The sequence below is a fragment of the Symphalangus syndactylus genome, chromosome 10 (genome assembly GCF_028878055.3).
Source record: "Symphalangus syndactylus isolate Jambi chromosome 10, NHGRI_mSymSyn1-v2.1_pri, whole genome shotgun sequence".
Lineage (NCBI taxonomy): Eukaryota > Metazoa > Chordata > Mammalia > Primates > Hylobatidae > Symphalangus > Symphalangus syndactylus.
Genome location: NC_072432.2, coordinates 108,834,365 through 108,852,363, shown reverse-complemented (window position 1 = coordinate 108,852,363; position 17,999 = coordinate 108,834,365). Strand labels below are relative to the sequence as shown.

General features: G+C 39.6%; 2 protein-coding genes across 11 annotated transcripts in view; one reads left to right on the top strand and one right to left on the bottom strand.

Annotated features, from left to right (window-relative positions):
• Nucleotides 1-1,508, bottom strand: part of BTD (biotinidase) — a 47,640-nt gene extending 46,132 nt beyond the window's left edge. The window contains exon 1 of one of the 4 annotated variants that reach the window (XM_063610766.1): nucleotides 1,141-1,508. In XM_063610766.1, the coding sequence (XP_063466836.1) occupies nucleotides 1,141-1,151 (11 nt within the window). In that variant the 5' untranslated portion in view covers nucleotides 1,152-1,508. The other 3 variants (XM_063610765.1, XM_063610767.1, XM_063610768.1) reach the window with 3 other exon arrangements.
• HACL1 (2-hydroxyacyl-CoA lyase 1) overlaps nucleotides 1,284-17,999 on the top strand; it is a 41,870-nt gene continuing 25,154 nt past the window's right edge. Inside the window, exons 1-7 of one of the 7 annotated variants that reach the window (XM_055295491.2) lie at nucleotides 1,284-1,512; nucleotides 1,701-1,805; nucleotides 6,431-6,471; nucleotides 9,805-9,885; nucleotides 11,886-11,958; nucleotides 14,647-14,724; nucleotides 15,908-16,002. In XM_055295491.2, the coding sequence (XP_055151466.2) occupies nucleotides 1,432-1,512; nucleotides 1,701-1,805; nucleotides 6,431-6,471; nucleotides 9,805-9,885; nucleotides 11,886-11,958; nucleotides 14,647-14,724; nucleotides 15,908-16,002 (554 nt within the window). In that variant the 5' untranslated portion in view covers nucleotides 1,284-1,431. The remainder of the gene's footprint in view (nucleotides 1,513-1,700; nucleotides 1,806-6,430; nucleotides 6,472-9,804; nucleotides 9,886-11,885; nucleotides 11,959-14,646; nucleotides 14,725-15,907; nucleotides 16,003-17,999) is intronic. The other 6 variants (XM_063610762.1, XM_055295492.2, XM_055295493.2 and 3 more) reach the window with 6 other exon arrangements.

Genomic DNA, 17,999 nt, shown 5'->3' with positions numbered 1-17,999 from the left:
TCTTTTTCTTTATAAATTACCCAGTTTTGGGTATTTCTTTATAGCAGTATGAAAATGGACTAACACAGTCTGCATATGCAGGGAGGCAACCACTTCACTCTCCTCTGCCTGGGGTGGGGTTGAGAAAAAGAGGGGAAGACCTTTTGAAAAGACCCAGGACTAGAGTTTGAAAATGTCTGGGTTTAGAAATCCTTTCACTTCCAGTGCTTCTCATTCATTTCACTACTCATGACCCGCTCCCCTCTCATCTCTTTACTGTCCACTTATCACTGTTCTTTTTGCTTAAAATGACTCCAAATCCTCAAAAAATTAAAAGTTCCACTGTCTATTACAATTGGAAATTTTATGTTTATTGTCACTGAGCAGAGGGTCTAATGACTCCAAGGCAGTAGTTTCAGATATTGCATATTGCAAACGATTTTCACGCAAAAATGTTTTAAAAGGCTATTGGGTGCAGGGCTGGTTGTAGGTAGGGACCCAACCTAAGAATTATCAAACGCCATAGTTCCTAACTTTGGAAATATAATAGCGGAGAGTAATATGTATTAGTAGCAAGGGCTGGAGAAAACAGTGCTCTATACTACCTTCAAGGTGCTCTTTTCATCGCTTGTGACCCAATGGCTGAATAGTGGGTAGGAAACAGGATTCAGAGTCTCAAGCACGGTCTGGATGTATTGACTCTGAACATCATTTTATCTCTTGCTGGGGTACACATCTGCTTCTGGATTTAAGTAACGTGCGCTACAATAATTTAAGGACTATAAAACCACAAGGTTATGAGAGCGTAAACCAGAAAGCGTGTAAGTAAATACCTAGAAAACGCAACGCCGTACCACAGCAGCAAGGCACAAAGAGCCCCAGCAGGAGACGCGCGCCACGCTTCCCAGCTCCCGGCAGCCTTTGCGCAGCCCTCCCGCAGTCCCCCGGGCGGCCCGGGGCGGGGTCCAGACCGCACGCCCCTACCACGCCCCCTCCGCGCCGCCCCACGCCCGCGCCGCCCCACGCCCCCTCCGCACCTGCTCTTAGCGCGCCTTCCGCCCCAAATATGCGCATGCGCCACTCTCCCTTTACAGCTCCGAAAACGCTCCGGCTAACCGACTCGGAGACAATGGCGAGAGGCCTCAGAGTTCGGCTTCTTACCTGCTTTGCATAGGCAGCAATCTCCTGCTAGTCCCGCCTCCCTCTGGCACTCTGGCGCGCGAATGGAGGAGCCGGGAAGAGAGCGCAGTTCTGATTGGAGAACGCGCGTGTTTACATTCTCACCTCTCCCGGGGAGTGGACGAATTTAGACCGCCTCTTCCTTCCCGTTGTTTAAGGCAGTTGGTTGCCCTCCTGTCCCACAGGTGGCGTGCCGCCGTCTTCGCGTTTACCTTGCTGGGTGATTCCTTTTGTTTGTCGGCTGCGTGAGTGCCTAGAGCTTTTCGGTGGAAGATGCCGGACAGTAACTTCGCAGAGCGCAGCCAGGAGCCGGTGTCTGGTGCTAAAGTCATCGCCCAGGCCCTGAAAACGCAAGTATGATGGACCTTCCTGGAATGAAAGGCTCCTACGGAAGCTGGCGGGGACCGCGGTGTTGTCTTGGAGACGAGTAGAAATGGGCGATGGGATTCGGGGGGGTTTCATTTTAGCGCCCGGGAGGGAGGGAAGGATGTGGCGATGTGGTGGGGCCTTGGGAGTTTACTCCCCTGTTCTTCGTCCCTCAGGATGTGGAGTACATATTTGGCATCGTAGGCATCCCAGTGACCGAAATCGCCATTGCTGCCCAGCAGCTAGGCATCAAGTACATCGGGATGAGGAATGAGCAAGCGGTGAGTATGGACGCAGGTGGCTGAATCCGTTACTGGGAAGATCAATAATAGCGGTAGGTATGCATTGCAAACACTCAGATAGCGCTTACCACTCTTCTGCTGCTTTACACATATCATATCAATCACTGTTGAATATTAACTGTCGTTATACCTAGTTGACAGATGAGAAAAGACACAGGTTAAGTAAAACTTGCCTTTGGTGACACAGCTGGTAGTAGCAGAGCCAGGGTTTGAACCCACGTATTCTGGGTCTGAGTCCATGCCCTTACTACTATACTGTATGTCGTTATTGGAAGGGACAGTTTATGAGTAAAGTCTGACTTCCCTATTAGGCTACAAGCTCCATTAGAGCAGGGATATTATTTCTTCACGATACATCTGTACCCCCAGTGCTTAGTGTGGTGCCTGCATAAGAAAGGTGTTCAGAGATTACCTGTGGGATAAATGAGTGAAGGCCAAGTCTTTGTTGTATGACCGGTTCGGGGCAGGGTGGAGGATATCACAAATGGTAAAGCCTTGATGGAACTCAGATGTCTCAGATCCTAGCCTGATGCTCTTTCCACCACATCATGCTGCCACCTTTCTTAGAGGCTTATTTGGAAGCAGGATAAGGAAGATACGACATTTTGTCAATCCACTTTTAAATGCATCCTCTGCCAATCCACCTTGCCCTTCTCTCAGTAGTGCTGGCTTGAAAGATCAAGAATCCACTTCTGTGATATCACATACTCTCAGTCCAGCTGAGGCTAAGTATTCTTGCTTTACACTCCCACTGTTGCCTTCTAATTTAAATTCTTGCCTCCTCTTGCCCAAACAACTGCCTGGCCGCCCTAAGTGGTGCCTTATGCCATCATACGTGAGTGCCTGGAGGGTAGAAGTTGTGGTTCATTTGTTATATCACCACAGTGCCTGGCTTGGTTGGTGCTTTCACATGGTGTAGATGCTTAATATTAAACATTATTTATTAATTTAATGACATTCTTTATTAATTAAATGACATTCTTTATCTACAAGATTTGAGATTTGTATTTTTTAATCTTAAAACTAGCAAGTCTTGAGTGTTGCTTCTGCATTTTACTTGTCTTTGTTAGAACAACATTCTGTTCTTTCATCTGTGTGAAAAAATGAAGCTATTGACCTATGAATGGAAACTATATTTAACTGTTTTTGTAGAGATGACATATCTCCCACTGATTTCTTCATACCGCATACATTTATTGACCAAGTACTGTATACTAAGGATTGTGCTACATAACCTGTAGGAGAGAGGGATGTAAAGGAGGAGTGAGGTTTAGTCTTGATCTTCAAGTTGATCAATCCTGGAAGGTGAGGGTAAGACTTACAGAAAAAAACTCATCTATTATAATTCTCGCAATAGATGTAGTAGCACAGAAGGGGTGACTGGTTCTCTTTGAGGACAGAGAAGATTGCCTGTAGAGGTAATGTTAGTTCATGTGGTTCCATCAAGGTAGGTAAAAGCATGGTGAGCTGTGAGACTGGTAGGCAGGCTGAGGGGAGGTTGTGGGGAATCTAAAAAGAGTTTGAACTTTTTTTTTTTTTTTTAACAATAGGCAATGGGAGAGACTAAAGGTTTTTCTAAACAGGTGGGAGATATAATTAGGCTTGTACTTCAGAAAGATGATGCCAGGCATGGTTGTACATGCCAGTAATCCCAGCTACTAAGGAGGCTGAGGCAGGAGGATTATTACTCAAGTCCAGGAATTAGAGGCTGCCTGGGCAACATAGCACAACCTCTGTCTCTAAGTTTTATTTCAGCCCCTATAAGCTTAGTTCAGGGTTCTTTAGGTCCCATGTGCTGTGTTGGGTGCTGGATACAGAGATGAATGATAGTTCCTGGCTTTAAGGGGCTTACAGCAAAGCTGTGGAGACAGACACAAACAATTGTATTATAAGGTGGTAAGTGCTGTGATAGAGAGATACCAAGGGTACTATAAAGCCCAGGGAAGGAGTACGCAGGCTCAGCTTCCCACAGGAGATGATGTCTGAGCTGTTCTGAAGGCCAGGCATTAACCAGTTAGGAAGGAGGAGGCAGGCTCCTCTGGAGATGATTCCCAGATTTTGGGCTTGCTTGATTGATTGTGTGGATCATAGTGTCTGTGACTGAGACTGGGAATATAGAAGGAAGAGCCAGTTTGGAGGAGAAAGGTGATGTTCAGTTTTGAACACATGAATTTGAGATGTTGGTGGAACATCCCAGTGCATATGTCCCTCAAGCGGCCTGACTCTATGGTAGTCAAAGGAAGACTTAAATGGGTACCTGAACTGAGGGTAGTGACAGAATGATTCGGAGGGAACATGAAAACAGGCTAAGGCATTCAGGAGCATGTTTGTGCTAAAGAGAAAGATGTAGTTGAGTGTGACTTCATTGTCTTTGATTAGATCCATAGAGTAATCAAGACATACTGACCAACTGGCCAGCAAGTAGGCAGATTGTCAGCAAGTTCATTGTTTTTGAGAGCTTACTGTGTGTGGGCACTATTCTGAGTGTTTTACACATACGAACTGATTTCATCCTCACAGCAGTGCTTTGCATTATTTTCATTTTATAGATGAGGAAACAGAGATGTAGAGCAACTTGCCAAAATTACACAGTAGAAAGTGGGGAAGCTGGGATTTAAATCAAAACAGATTGGCTCCAGAGTCTGCTCTCTAAGTACCATGTACACTGTTCTGCCTGTGAATGGAGGTAGTTTAGTAGAGGAACAGATCTTTTATGGTCATAAAACCAGTTACGGCCAGGCTTGGTGGCTCACCTCTGTAATCCCAGCACTTTGGGAGGCCGAAGCAGGCAGATCACCTGAGGTCGGGAGTTTGAGACCAGCCTGACCAACATGGAGAAACCCCGTTTCTACTAAAAATATAAAACTAGCCAGGCGTGGTGGCACATGTTTATAATGCCAGCTACTCGGGAAGCTGAGGCAGGAGAATTGCTTGAACCTGGGGGGAGGTGGAGGTTGCTGTGAGCCAATATCACGCCATTGCACTCCAGCCTGGGCAATGAGTGAAACTCCGTCTCAAAAAAAACATAACAAAACAAAAAAAACAGTTACCTCTCAACTTTTGACGTTTCCTACCAGAGGAATATACTTTTTGTTACATGTTGTTGTATATTTTGCATTGCCTAGCAACATTTCTTACCTAGCTATTATAAGTGGGCAATTCTTTTGGGTGTCTAAATAAAGTGTTCTTATTGCAGCAGGTATTTACATGCCTGCATTTCTTAGGAGTTGTCTTATTCTCCTAATGTGAATTTGGCCTTATGTGTAAAAGGGAAGAGAGACGGGGCCAGTAGAGAATAGCAACACAGGAAAAGAGCAGAGTCTTTGTGCAGGTTCTCAGTGGGTATATGATAGTAGAGCCAGTTAAGATTATGATCCATAAACATTTCCTTTTTTTTTTTTTTTTTTTTTTACATTTATGTCCTTAATGTGGATTTCTTTAAGACAGTGTACTACTTCATTTAAAGCTGAATGAAGGCTAGGAAATACACAATTTATTGTTATTTCTAAAGAAATGAGAAGAAATAATACTGGGAAAAAAATGATGTCCCAGACTAAGAAGAAGAGTTTGAGAGAGCACTCAGCATTTTCCCAGGTTATCTTGTGTGCATTTAATTTAGTGCCCCCTCTCTTCCTGATTATGAGCTGAAGTAGAGTTACAAGGTAAAAACTATCCATATACAGGCCATAAAGGAAATCTCAATAAATTGCCAAGGATTGAAAGCGTGCAGTATATGTCATGTGACCATGTGGAAGTGGAACTCAATAAGAGATAACTAAAAAGAATCTCAGACGTTTGGAAATTAAGCAACATACTTTTTGGTATTTTGTAAATATTTGAAAAGATCAACAAAATGAATAAACTTCAAGATAGACCAATTGAGAATAAAAGAGAAAACAGATTACCAATGTCAGGAATGAAAAAGGAGATATCACTACAGATCCTAGTTAACCAGTGGGTTGAAGAAGAAATCACAATGGAAAGTAGAAGATATTTTGAATAGAATGATAATGAAAAGATGTAATCTCAAACTTGTAACCTATAACTAAAGCAGTTCTTGGAATCATTTTAAACAAATCTATTTGTAAAGAAAATTAAAAACCAGTGTTCTAAATTGGTATTTTAAGAAGCTAGAAAAAGAAAAGCAAATCAAATTCAAAATGACTGAAACAGTAAATACAAAGAACAGAAATCAGTGAAATAGAAAACAAGCAATAGAGAAAAACCAACAAAGGCACAAATTTGTTCTTTGAAAAGGTGGATAAATTTGATAAACCCCTCATGAGACTGATGAAGAATAAAAGAAAGAAAACAAATTACCAATATCATTAATAAAAGAGGACATTCCTGTTGATCCTGTAGATATTTAAGCAATTGTAAGAGGATGTTTTGAATAACATACATATGAACAAATTTCCTGAAAAACTAAAAATTAGATAACCATTATTTGAAATTTATGTGTAGAACATTTATTACTAAGGTGGGAAGTGTTTTAATTCTGCTTTTACCATTATGTTCTTGTCCATTATTTAATAGTAAGTCGCTCTCATGAATGTACTGTAAGGATCCCAATATGCTCAAGTCCCAGTGTTCTTTTCTCGTAGGCTTGTTATGCTGCCTCTGCGATTGGATATCTGACAGGCAGGTAAACTAAAAATTTGTTTCACTTCAATTACTTTAATATTTTGGGGTAGAACTATTATGTCTTTCAGCTGAAGGATGAGTTCATTTGGAAAGATTATAGAAGAATATATTAAATAACAAAAGATAAAAAACATTTAAAACTCTCTAAGGACCACATCAAAAGAATAATGATACCAGAAGTGTTTTAGAGTGGAACACATTGCTGTTTTGCAGAGTGAATCACCGGTGATCAGATAGTGAGTTGATGTATGATACCTTGTCTTGGATCTCACAACTACCCCAGCACACTTAATACAAAAATGCTTGGTTCAAAATGTGACTGTTGAGACCTGTTCCATGCATTCTGATTTTTTAGTGTGTATCCATGTTACCTACTACCCCCTTTTTATTATTAAAAATTAATACATTTTTAAAATGTCCATTTTGGAAAACTTGGAAAATAATAGAAAGCATAAAGAAGAAAATGAAAATCGACTAGGCATGGTGGGTCACGCCTATAATCCCAGCACTTTGGGAGGCTGAGGCGGGTGGATCACTTGAGGTCAGGAGTTTGAGACCAGCCTGGGCAACATGGTGAAACCCCGTTTCTGAAAAATATAAAAACTAGCTGAATATGGTGGTGTGCACCTGTAGTGCCAGCTACTTGGGAGGCTGAGGCAGGAGAATCGCTGGAACCTGGGAGGTGGAGGTTGCAGTGAGCTGAGATTGCGCCACTGCCCTCCAGCCTGGGTGATAGAGTGAGACTGTGTCTCGAAAAAAAAAAAAAAAGGAAAAAAGATGAAGAAGATGAAAATCACCTATGTGATCTCAGAACTGTTAAGAATTGGTCATTTTCTTCCAGTTTTTTCCCTTATCTATGTATTTTTTTAAGCAGAATTTGGACTCTCATGGGAATGTGTATCATACTTTTTTCATGTATGTTAGTTTTAATACATTTTTTTATTTCCAAAAATGAAACTAGTAATTCAGTGGCTAAGAAATGCAAACTAATAAGATCTCAAAGTCTAGACCTCACCAGAATAGGTTTTTTTCTGTGATAAGGAACTTGTGAATTTGAGCCTGAAAAAAATAGGCCGTCAACACTATTGTCACCATTTTCTGCCACTTTATTTACATATGACAAATATTTTAATCTTTTCATTTAGCTTGGAAAGCATTTAAATTATAGTTATTAATTAATGCCTTAATGTAAAAAAATGCTAGAACAATGATTAAGAGAATGGTTAAAAGTTCATACTTTTTTTTTTTGAGATGGAGTCTTGCACTGTCACCTGGGCTGGACAGTGCAGTGGTGCAATCTCGGCTCAATGCAACCTCTGCCTCCTGGGTTCAAGCGATCCTCCTGCCTCAGCCTCCCCAGTAGCTGGGATTACAGGCGTGTACCACCATGCCCAGCTAATTTTTGTATTTTAGTAGAGATGGGGTTTCACTATGTTGGCCAGGATGGTCTCTGTCTCTTGACCTCATGATCTGCCAGCCTTGGCCTCCCAAAGGGCTAGGATTACAGGCATGAGCCACCATGCCTGGCCTAAAAGTTCATATTTAAAACATTTTTGCTATTTGAATGAACTCCTGGAGCTGCACTGGCAAGTATAGTAGCCATGAGCCATATGACCTGTTTACATTTAAGTTAGTTAAAATTAAATAACATTTAAATCATAGTTTATCAGTTTGTAGTAGCCACATTTTAAGTGCTCAGTAACCATGTCAGTAGTGGCTACCGTATCATACTGCAAATGCAGAACATTTCTATTACTATACAAAGTTCTGTTGGATAGTACTGTTCCAGAAGTTTAGTTTACTTGGTGGTAATTACTTATTTTCAAGTCCGTCTTAAACAGAAATTTTTAAGAAATTATTTTATAAATGTAAAATGGCAATCTGAATTATATTGAGATACCTTTTCCCCGAGTGGTTTAAGCTTAGAAAGTCACACCGAAGGGTAAAACATTCAAGTTCAATATTTATTTATTTGGAGTCTCACTCTGTCGTCCCCAGGCTGGAGTGCAGTGGCACCATCTTGGCTCACTGCAACCTCCACCTCCCAGGTTCCAGCGATTCTCCTGCCTCAGCCTCCCAAGTAGCTGGCACTACAGGTGCACACCACCATACTCAGCTAGTTTTTATATTTTTTAGAAAGAGGGTTTCATCATGTTGCCCAGGCTGGTCATGAACTCCTGGGCTCAAGTGATCCATCTGCCTCAGCCTCTCAAGATGCTGGGATTACAGACGTCAGCCACTGTGCTCAGCCTCAAATTCAGTTTTAAAAGATTTTGGGGGCCAGAGGTGGTGGCTCATGCCTGTAATCCCAGTACTTTGGGAGGCCGAGGCGGGTGGATCACCTGGGGCCAGGAGTTTGAGACAAGCCTGGCCAAACATGGTGAAACCCCGTCTGTACTAAAAATACAAAAATTAGCCAGGCGTGGTGGCACATGCCTGTAATCCCAGCTACTTGGGAGGCTGAGGCAGGAGAATCACTTGAACCTGGGAGGTGGAGGTTGCAGTGAGCCGAGATCACGCCATTGCACTGCGGCCTGGGGGACAAGAACGAGACTTCGTCTCAAAAAAAAAGACAAAAGAAAAAACAAAAACCATTTTGGGCAGAGCACTGCATTCAGAATTACTTTCCTATCAAAGATCAGTTGACATTATATTTATTTGTTAAGAAATGAAGAAAAAAAACCTTTTTTCATACAAAAATGAACTCAGCAGTCAAAAATTTGCTTCTGTATACCATTAACTTGATTTAGTCCAGATATAGTCCAGATCAAAATAAGTGGCTAGAGATACAAGGTGTGAAAAATGATAGGTACCTTATTTCTCGCGAGAAATCTGATATAATCTTTCTTTTTTGGGGCCAGGCATGCTGGCTTATGCCTGTAATCCCAGCACTTTGGGAGGCCAAGGCAGGCAGATCACTTGAGCCCAGGAGTTCAAGACCAGCCTGGGCAACATGGTGAAACCTCGTCTCTACCAAAAAAAATACAAAAAATTAGCTGGGTGTGGTGGCATCTGCCTGTAGTCCCGGTTACTTGGGAGGCTGTGGTGGGAAGATCACCTGAGCCTAGGTGGTTGAAGCTGTGGTGAGCCCTGATCATGCCACTGCACTCCAGCCTGGGCAACAGAGTGAGATGCTATCTCAAAAAAAAAGTATATATGTATATATATTGCCTTTTTTTAAATTAAAAATATTCTAATAATTGTTTTATCAGTTATAGTAAAGACTTGTATGTCCTTCCTTTGAAGTCCAAGATTGCCATGTTTCACACCAAAGTGTTATGAATCTGTTACATTTGACCTGATTTTAATAAAATAAATTCTGTTTTGCTTTTAGGCCAGGAGTCTGCCTTGTTGTTTCTGGCCCAGGTCTCATCCATGCCTTGGGCGGTATGGCAAATGCAAACATGAACTGCTGGTAATGACATTATTATTACTGAAAACATTTTCTTAAAAAGGACGCTGCAGGATTTTACTGAGTAGAGCTAATACTGATCTAGGGTAGAAAGATTTGGGAAAAAAAACCCTTTAATTCTTAGAAACTGAAAGTAGAGTTAGTTACGGGGGAGGGAATGAGGAGGACGAGGGGGAATAGGGAGATAGGTCAAAGGGTACAAAGTTTCAGTCAAGTAGGATAAAACCTGGAGATCTAATGTACAACATGAAAGCCATAGTTAATAATATTGTGTATTGTAAATTTGCAAAGAGAGTAAATTTTAGGTACTTTTACCAAAAAAAGTGACTATTTCTACAATATATTAGGAAAAAAAGTAACATGAATATGTTAATTTGCTTGACTATAGTAATCATTTCACTATATGTATGTCAAAATATCATATGGTATACCTTAAATAGATATAACTTAAAAAAAGGAGTATTAGGAAGAAAATTCAAAGCACCAGTACTTTATTTACTTAGAGATAAACACTTTTTTTTTTTTTTTTTTTTGAGACGGAGTCTCACTCTGTCACCCAGGCTAGAGTGCAATGGTGCAATCTTGGCACACCACAACCTCTGCTTCCTGGGTTCAAGTGATTCTCCTGCGTCAGCCTCCCAAGTAGCTGGGATTACAGGCCCCTGCCACCACTCCTGGCTAAGTTTTGTATTTTTAGTAGAGACGAGGTTTCACCATGCTGGCCAGGCTGGTCTCAAACTCCTGACCTCAGGTGATCCACCTGCCTTGGCCTCCCAGAGTGCTGGGATTACAGGCATGAGCCACCGCACCCAGCTGACATAAACACTTTTAACATTTTAGAGTTCCTAATATGTGTGTGTATGTGTGAATGTGTATGTAGTTCTATTTAAGTGAATAATTATTTTTTTAAAGATCCCAGCTCAGTGTGTAAAATGTGGCTAATTTTTCACCTTGTTTTGCGTAGGTAGGAAGATATTTGAAATTCTTATATTCATTTAGTTTGCTTTATATATAAACTACTTAGTACTTATTCTCTGATCTTGCCCTTAACTCCATCTCTGGCACTTTACCAATGAGATCAGGTTGAGGGGGGTTAGGTTCTAATCAATTTGGAACATATTTAATCTTTCCAGTGGAAAGGACATTGTTTTCATTCTTGCCCTGTGTTTCTTATAGTTTCTTCTTTACTTTCCTTTTGATCTTTCTCTTCTTTATCTACTTTAAGATGTTATATTTTTTAAGTACCTTAAGGTTTCCCATATCTTTTTTTTTTCCACATTGAAGGATAAGAATTTCATTGCTGAGGAATGTCACTTATTTTGCAATTTCTAAATAGATTCACTTAGGAAAGTGTAAAATTTTTCTTCCCCTTATCCCAAGAATAAGAAAGGCATAAAAATTTATTTTATGTCAATATACCTGGAAGCTTAGCATCAGCATCCAAAAGGGGAAGGGGAAGAAGGGAAGGAAAACATTTACTATACGTTTTGTCTTTTTCTGATATTAAGGAAAGTTCTCTCATATCAGGTTGCTTCCTAGATATTTTTTAATCTACAATTTCTTTCTTTCTTTTTTTTTTTTTTTGAGACAGAGTCTTGCTCTGTTGCCCAGGCTGGAGTGCAGTGGCACAATCTCGGCTCACTGTAACCTCTGCTTCCCAGGTTCAAGCAATTCTCCTACCTCAGCCTCCCAAGTAGCTGGGATTACAGGCACCCGCCAGCACGCCCGGCTAATTTTTGTATTTTGTAGAGCTAGGGTTTCACCACGTTGGTCAGGCTGGTCTTGAACTCCTGACTTCAAGTGATCCACCTGCCTTGGCCTCCCAAAGTGCTGGATTACAGGCGTGTGCCACCTCACCCAGCCTTAATCTACAGTTTCTAAGAGAGAAATACAATATTCTCTCCCTTTAACATTTATTATTTGTTGTGAATTAGACACCGTGTTTAGTGTTTTACATGATGATCTCATTTGTAATTATCTTGTTAAAAAAATGTTTGTTTCAGGCCCTTGCTTGTGATTGGTGGTTCCTCTGAAAGAAACCAAGAAACGATGGGAGCTTTCCAGGAGTTTCCTCAGGTATCCAACTTTAAGATTTTGTTCTTTTTATTTTTAATTTTTGAAACAGGATCTTGCTTTGTTGTTGAGGCTGGAGTGCAGTGGTGTGACCTCAGCTCACTGCAGTCTTGACCTCCTGACCTCAAGCAATCCTCCCACCTCAGCCTCCCAAACAGCTGGGACTACAAGTTCACACCACCACGCCTGGCTAATTTTTGAGTTTTTTGTAGAGACGAGGTTTCACCATGTTGCCCAGGCTGGTCTTGAACTCTTGAGCTCAAGCGATCCACTCACCTCAGCTTCCCAAAGTGCTGGGATTACAAGCATGAGCCACCACACCTGGCCTGCAACTCTTAAGATTTTAGTAGCACAATACATACACACCATTAAGAGGTAGAGAGAAGATATAAAAAAGCCTCCTGTTTGCAAAATAAAATAAATAAATTAGAAGTACCTGAAGTAACTTAAAGGTAATTATCTTGAGCTACTATAAGACAACTTCAGGGTGGATATTAAGGGTTAGCTTAGGCCCTGCTTAGAAACAAGCTTTCAAGAAATACACCTTTGTGACAGGATTTTAAGCTCTGAAAATAGGCTCTTAAAGGAGTCAAGAAGATGTAGGAATAAAAATGATTTTGAACTATGCCTCCCAGACTTTAGGGAAATAAACAAGAGGAAAAAACTTACTGGTATATTTTTATTTTAGAAGGAGGAAAGAAAGCATTTCAAAATTAAAAGAAACTTGAAAGAATATGTCAACAAAATGCTACAGTTTTAAGCATAAAGCTGCACACGGTGGTTTGTAACTGTATTCCTAGCTACTCAGGTACTAGGCTGAGGCGGGAGAATTGCTGGAGCCCAAATGTTTGAGACCAATCATGTCTGTGGAACATATTCAGGTCTTGTCTCTATCTTTCTTTCTTTCTTTTTTTTTTTCTTTTTTGAGACAGGGTATGGCTGTGTTGCCCAATCTGCAGTGCAGTGATGCGATCTTGGCTCACTGCAGCCTTTACCTCCTGGGCTTAAGCCATCCTCCCACCTCAGCCTCCTAAGTGGCTGGGACAATAGGCACACGCCACCATGCCCAGATAATTTTTGTACTTTTTGCAGAGACAGTGTTTTGCAATGGTGCCCAGGCTGGTCTTGAACTCCTGACCTCAAGTGATCCACCCACCTTGGCCTCCAAAGTACTGGGATTACAGGTGTGAGCCACCACACCCATCCAAGAGACCGTGTCTTTAAAAAAAAAAAAAAAAAAAAAGAACAGTTGTTGGAAACAAATAGCTGAAAGTGAATGATTGACACTTAAGATATAAATATATTTGAGCATTTACGGGACAAAGTTAAAATCATTAGACAGCCAGGCATGGTGGCTCACCCCTGTAATCACAGCACTTTGGGAGCCCCAAGCGGGTGGATCACCTGAGGTCAGGAGTTTGAGACCAGCCTGGCCAACATGGTGAAACTCTGTCTCTACTAAAAATACAAAAATTAGCTGGGCTTGGTGGTGAGTGCCTGTAATCCTCACTACTTGGGAGGCTGAGGCAGGAGAATCACTTCATCCCAGGAGGCAGAGGTTACTACAGTTAGCCGAGATCATACCACTGTACTCCAGTCTGGGTGACAAGAGTGAAACTCCGTCTCAAAAATAAATACATAAATAAAATCATTAGACAAGGTCTATTTGTAAATCAGAAATCATTATTGAGAACTTCAAAAAATAAAATTTCATATGATAAACTAAAATATTGAACTCTAGTATAGGTTAATGCAAAAGTTATATTTTTATACTCTTAGAAGGGAATCAAAGTTTTATTTAGTTAATAGACAATAACAGTTATTTAAAAGATGCTTATGTGTTCAGAAAATAAGTAGAGCAGATTAAGCTAATTAAAAGGAAATCTAAAGTTACTGCAGAAACTATATAGGTGAAAAAGAAAACAGGATAAATGCCCACTACATATTTTTTTCCTGAAATGGAAAATAATAGTTTATTAGATCAAATTTAAAAACAGAAGAGAAAGAATCCAAATATCTGGTTTTTGTGGAAGTCCTTAAAACTAAAGGGCATGAACATAGACTGAAAATCGGGGGGTGATCTTAATTTTGTCATGCCTGTGGGACTATCAGTTTTTCATAGATTTCATACTAAAACATGAAGAGAAACAGTTTCTGTATAATGCCTCAGGATATATTAAACAGTGAAAAATTATCACTACTGAATTCATATGTTCTAAACACCATAGCAAGAAAGTATATAAAAGGAACGCTGGCAGAAATGTAAGAATAGATTATTATTATAACAAAATATAACAGGTGAAGTTTTATATTCTGACCTGTGAAATTGCTGGATCCAAAGATATGCTGATTTAAATTTTTTGTAGATTTTGTTAACTTTCTTTCCCATTTATAGTCTCACCAGCAGTTTATAGAAGTGCCTATTTTCCTGTGTTGTGTTAGATGGTGGGTATTAACAAACTTTTGCATCTTTGCCAAAAGATTTTGCATCTTTGGTATGATATGCTTCCTGAATCATACCAAGGCAAAACTTTGTACTTTGAATAGGCTTTTAAGGGACAGTCTAGGCAATGCATTTTCTCCATCTTGCCTCTAAACATAAAAGAAACTAATGACTTAACATTTTGTCTTCTTTCAGGAGAGTAATATGATTGTGAGCTGAATTTTAAGTGATTTTCATTTTCCACGTAGGTTGAAGCTTGTAGATTATATACCAAGTTCTCTGCCCGCCCAAGCAGCATAGAAGCTATTCCTTTTGTTATTGAAAAGGTACAGTATTTAATAACAAGCTCTCCAAGTCAACTGATTTTTCTCAGTTGCTCATGCTTAATGTTATTTTTATTCTCAAAAGAATGAGTGACAATTAGGAACATACCCAGGCAGTTAAAAATGGCATTGTTAGAAAGCTATTTACATTTTAGTGTTCACTGTCATTACATTTAATTATAGAGAGGTAAAATAAGTTATTTTTGGAAAAAGTTTCTCCTGTGTTTTAGTTTTTAAAATTACCTTTTTAATTATACAAAAGTAAAGAGAAAGGTTTATAATGAATCCCTGAGTACCTTTTCTCTTGTGCTTTTGCAAAAGATTATTTTTGAAAATTGAGACTAAACCAAAACCCTCTAAGACTCTCTGTTAGTTAATTAAACAGCATACAGGTTGATTATTCCTTACCTGAAATGCTTGTCAGAAGTGTTTCTGACTGCAGATTTTTTCAGATTTTAGAATATTTGCATATATATAATGAGACATCTTGGGGATGCGACCCAAGTCTAAATATGAAATTCATTTATGTTTCATATGTACCTTATACACATAGTCTGATGATTATTTTTCCCTTGGGGATGCTGAATAAACCGTTTAGACACCTGCATTTTGACTCTGAGCTATCACATGAGGTCAGATGTGGAATTTTCCACTTGTATCATCATCTTGGCACACACTAAGTTTCACAATTTGGAAGATTTTGGATTTTTGGATTACAGATACTCAACCTGTATTATAAATTATAATCAGCATTTATACGTGAAATTACATTTTAGCTGTTTCAAAACCAGGAGTTACAGAAACCATTTGATACGTGTAACAGCATCATAGTTTCTGAAAACACTGCCAGATTACTAAGATTAGGAAGCAGATGAAAGTACATATTACAGTGCAAAAACTTGGCAGGCAGAGCCTGGTGAATAATTTCCAAAACTAAAGTGTAATAGAACATGAATTTTAAAGCCCTAAATGAATACTTTCTTATCTCTCTCCCTTTTAAACAAAAAATCTTTAAAAATGTAGTCAATAGAGGACATTTCAATTTTCATCATAATTATTTTTTTCTCTACCTAAGGATGTCCAGAAAAATGAAAAGTGTTCATTTTCCAGTTTTAAATTATCTTTGAGTAGAATATGATAAGACTGAGATTTTACAAATCTTTTCTTCTACTTGTAATGAACGTAGGCAGTGAGAAGCAGTATCTATGGTCGTCCAGGTGCTTGCTATGTTGACATACCAGCAGATTTTGTGAACCTTCAGGTGAATGTGAATTCTATAAAGTGAGTAATAGTTATGCTGGAATTCTTTCTTCAATGTGCATGTATTATCATAATGCCTACCTCTTTAGAAGAATTTACCCAGCAGTTTATAAGTTAATTTCCATTTGTCTTAACTTGATTATTTAGTAATTAAACTGAATCCTAGCCAAAGGGTTAATTCTCTTAATTAAAATGATATTAGTAGTTATTTCTGGATTTAATTACTAAACCAAATACTTAGAACTTCCTGAACTCCTCATTGAAATTATTCCTCTAGTAACCATAAATATACATCCCTCGTTAATGTAGTATGGGTCCTTGAGAATCTTTATAATGTAAGCCAAGAGGTTGGGTGATTATTAAAAAGTATTAGGACTCAGGATAAAAAACATCTAGCTGTCTCTCTCTGTGGTTAACAAATACTCCAATGTAGAGGTTTCTATGATTTCTCATATTCTCATATTTCTTAAATAAACACTAAGTGAAAAGAAGTACAAAAAGCATTTTTCACTGGTATCTAAGTCATCCCCTGATAGAGATAGGTACTTAGGGTTAAAGCATCATGGGTACTGTTTAGTGCGTTTCTGCTGTTGTGGACCAAATGGTTCTCTAGTGAGTACAGAGAGACAGTGGGTCTTACTGTATACTCTGTGTACCAAAGAGTGATTTTTTTTCTTTTTTTTTGAGACTGAGTCTCTCCCTGTTGCCTGGGCTGGAGTGCAGTGGCACGATCTCAGCTCACTGCAACCTCTGCCTCCCGGGTTCCAGCGATTCTCCTGCCTCAGCCTCCCAAGTAGCTGGGATTACAGGCGCCCACCACCATGCTCCACTAATTTTTGTATTTTTAGTAGAGACAGGGTTCCATCATGTTGGCCGGGCTGGTCTCGAACTCCTGACCTTGTGATCCGCCAACCTCAGCCTCACAAAGTGCTGGGATTACAGGCATGAGCCACCGTGCCCAGCCAGGAGTGATTTTTTATTTCGGAGAGTCGGATGAAAAAGACATTTGTTTATTCTGCCTAATACCTGAACATGATAATCAAAATACTACTAAGGGGAGGAGGGTAAGCTCAGGTAAGTTAACTGTGTAAGCCTTCTTTTAAATTTTATACAGATTGTCCTTTTTTATTATATGTCTAAATATTTTGACAATATGTCTAAATTTTATACAGTATAATTTATATTAATTAGAATAAATGAATATCACAGGACTTGGTGTCCAGAAATACTTAACTGTTTAGAAATATTCAAACTTTTGAATATTTCTTTTACTAATGCATATTGTGATACGAAAATATTAACACCCAGTGAGTGGAAATGTAGTGGGGCCAGGTGCGGTGGCTCACGCCTGTAATTCCAGCACTTTGGGAGGCTGAGGTGGGTGGATCACCTGAGGTAGGAGTTTGAGACCAGCCTGGCCAACATGGTGAAACCCCATCTCTACGAAAAATACAAAAATTAGCCAGGCTTGGTGGCATACTCCTGTAGTCCCAGCTACTCAGGAGGCTGAGGCAGGAGAATCGCTTGAATTTGGGAGATGGAGGTTGCAGTGAGCCGAGATTGCAGTGAGCCAAGTTCGCACCACTGCACTTCAGCCTGGGTGACAGAGTAAGACTCTGTCTCCAAAAAAAAAAAAAAAAAAGAGAAATGTGGTAAGGTGTTTAAAAGCATGGACTTTGAAGACAGAATGACTGGTTCAATCCTGTCTCTGCCATGTGCCATCTGGAGATGTCGGACAAGTTACTTTCTCTGAATCTTTTTTTTTCCTCAGTGGTGAAATGGAGATGATGTTGATACCTAACCTTATTATTTTGACAGTTAAACAAGAATAAATGACACATAGCAGATATTAGATTTTATTATGTTTTTACTATTATGACAGTTACTACTGCTACTACAGTACAAAGCCATTAACTCAGATTTTCTGTCAATGAATTGGCCATTTCACTGGCTATTAGATGATATCAGGGAATAACTGTTAATTTACTAGATGTGATAATGATGTGATAGTTGAATAT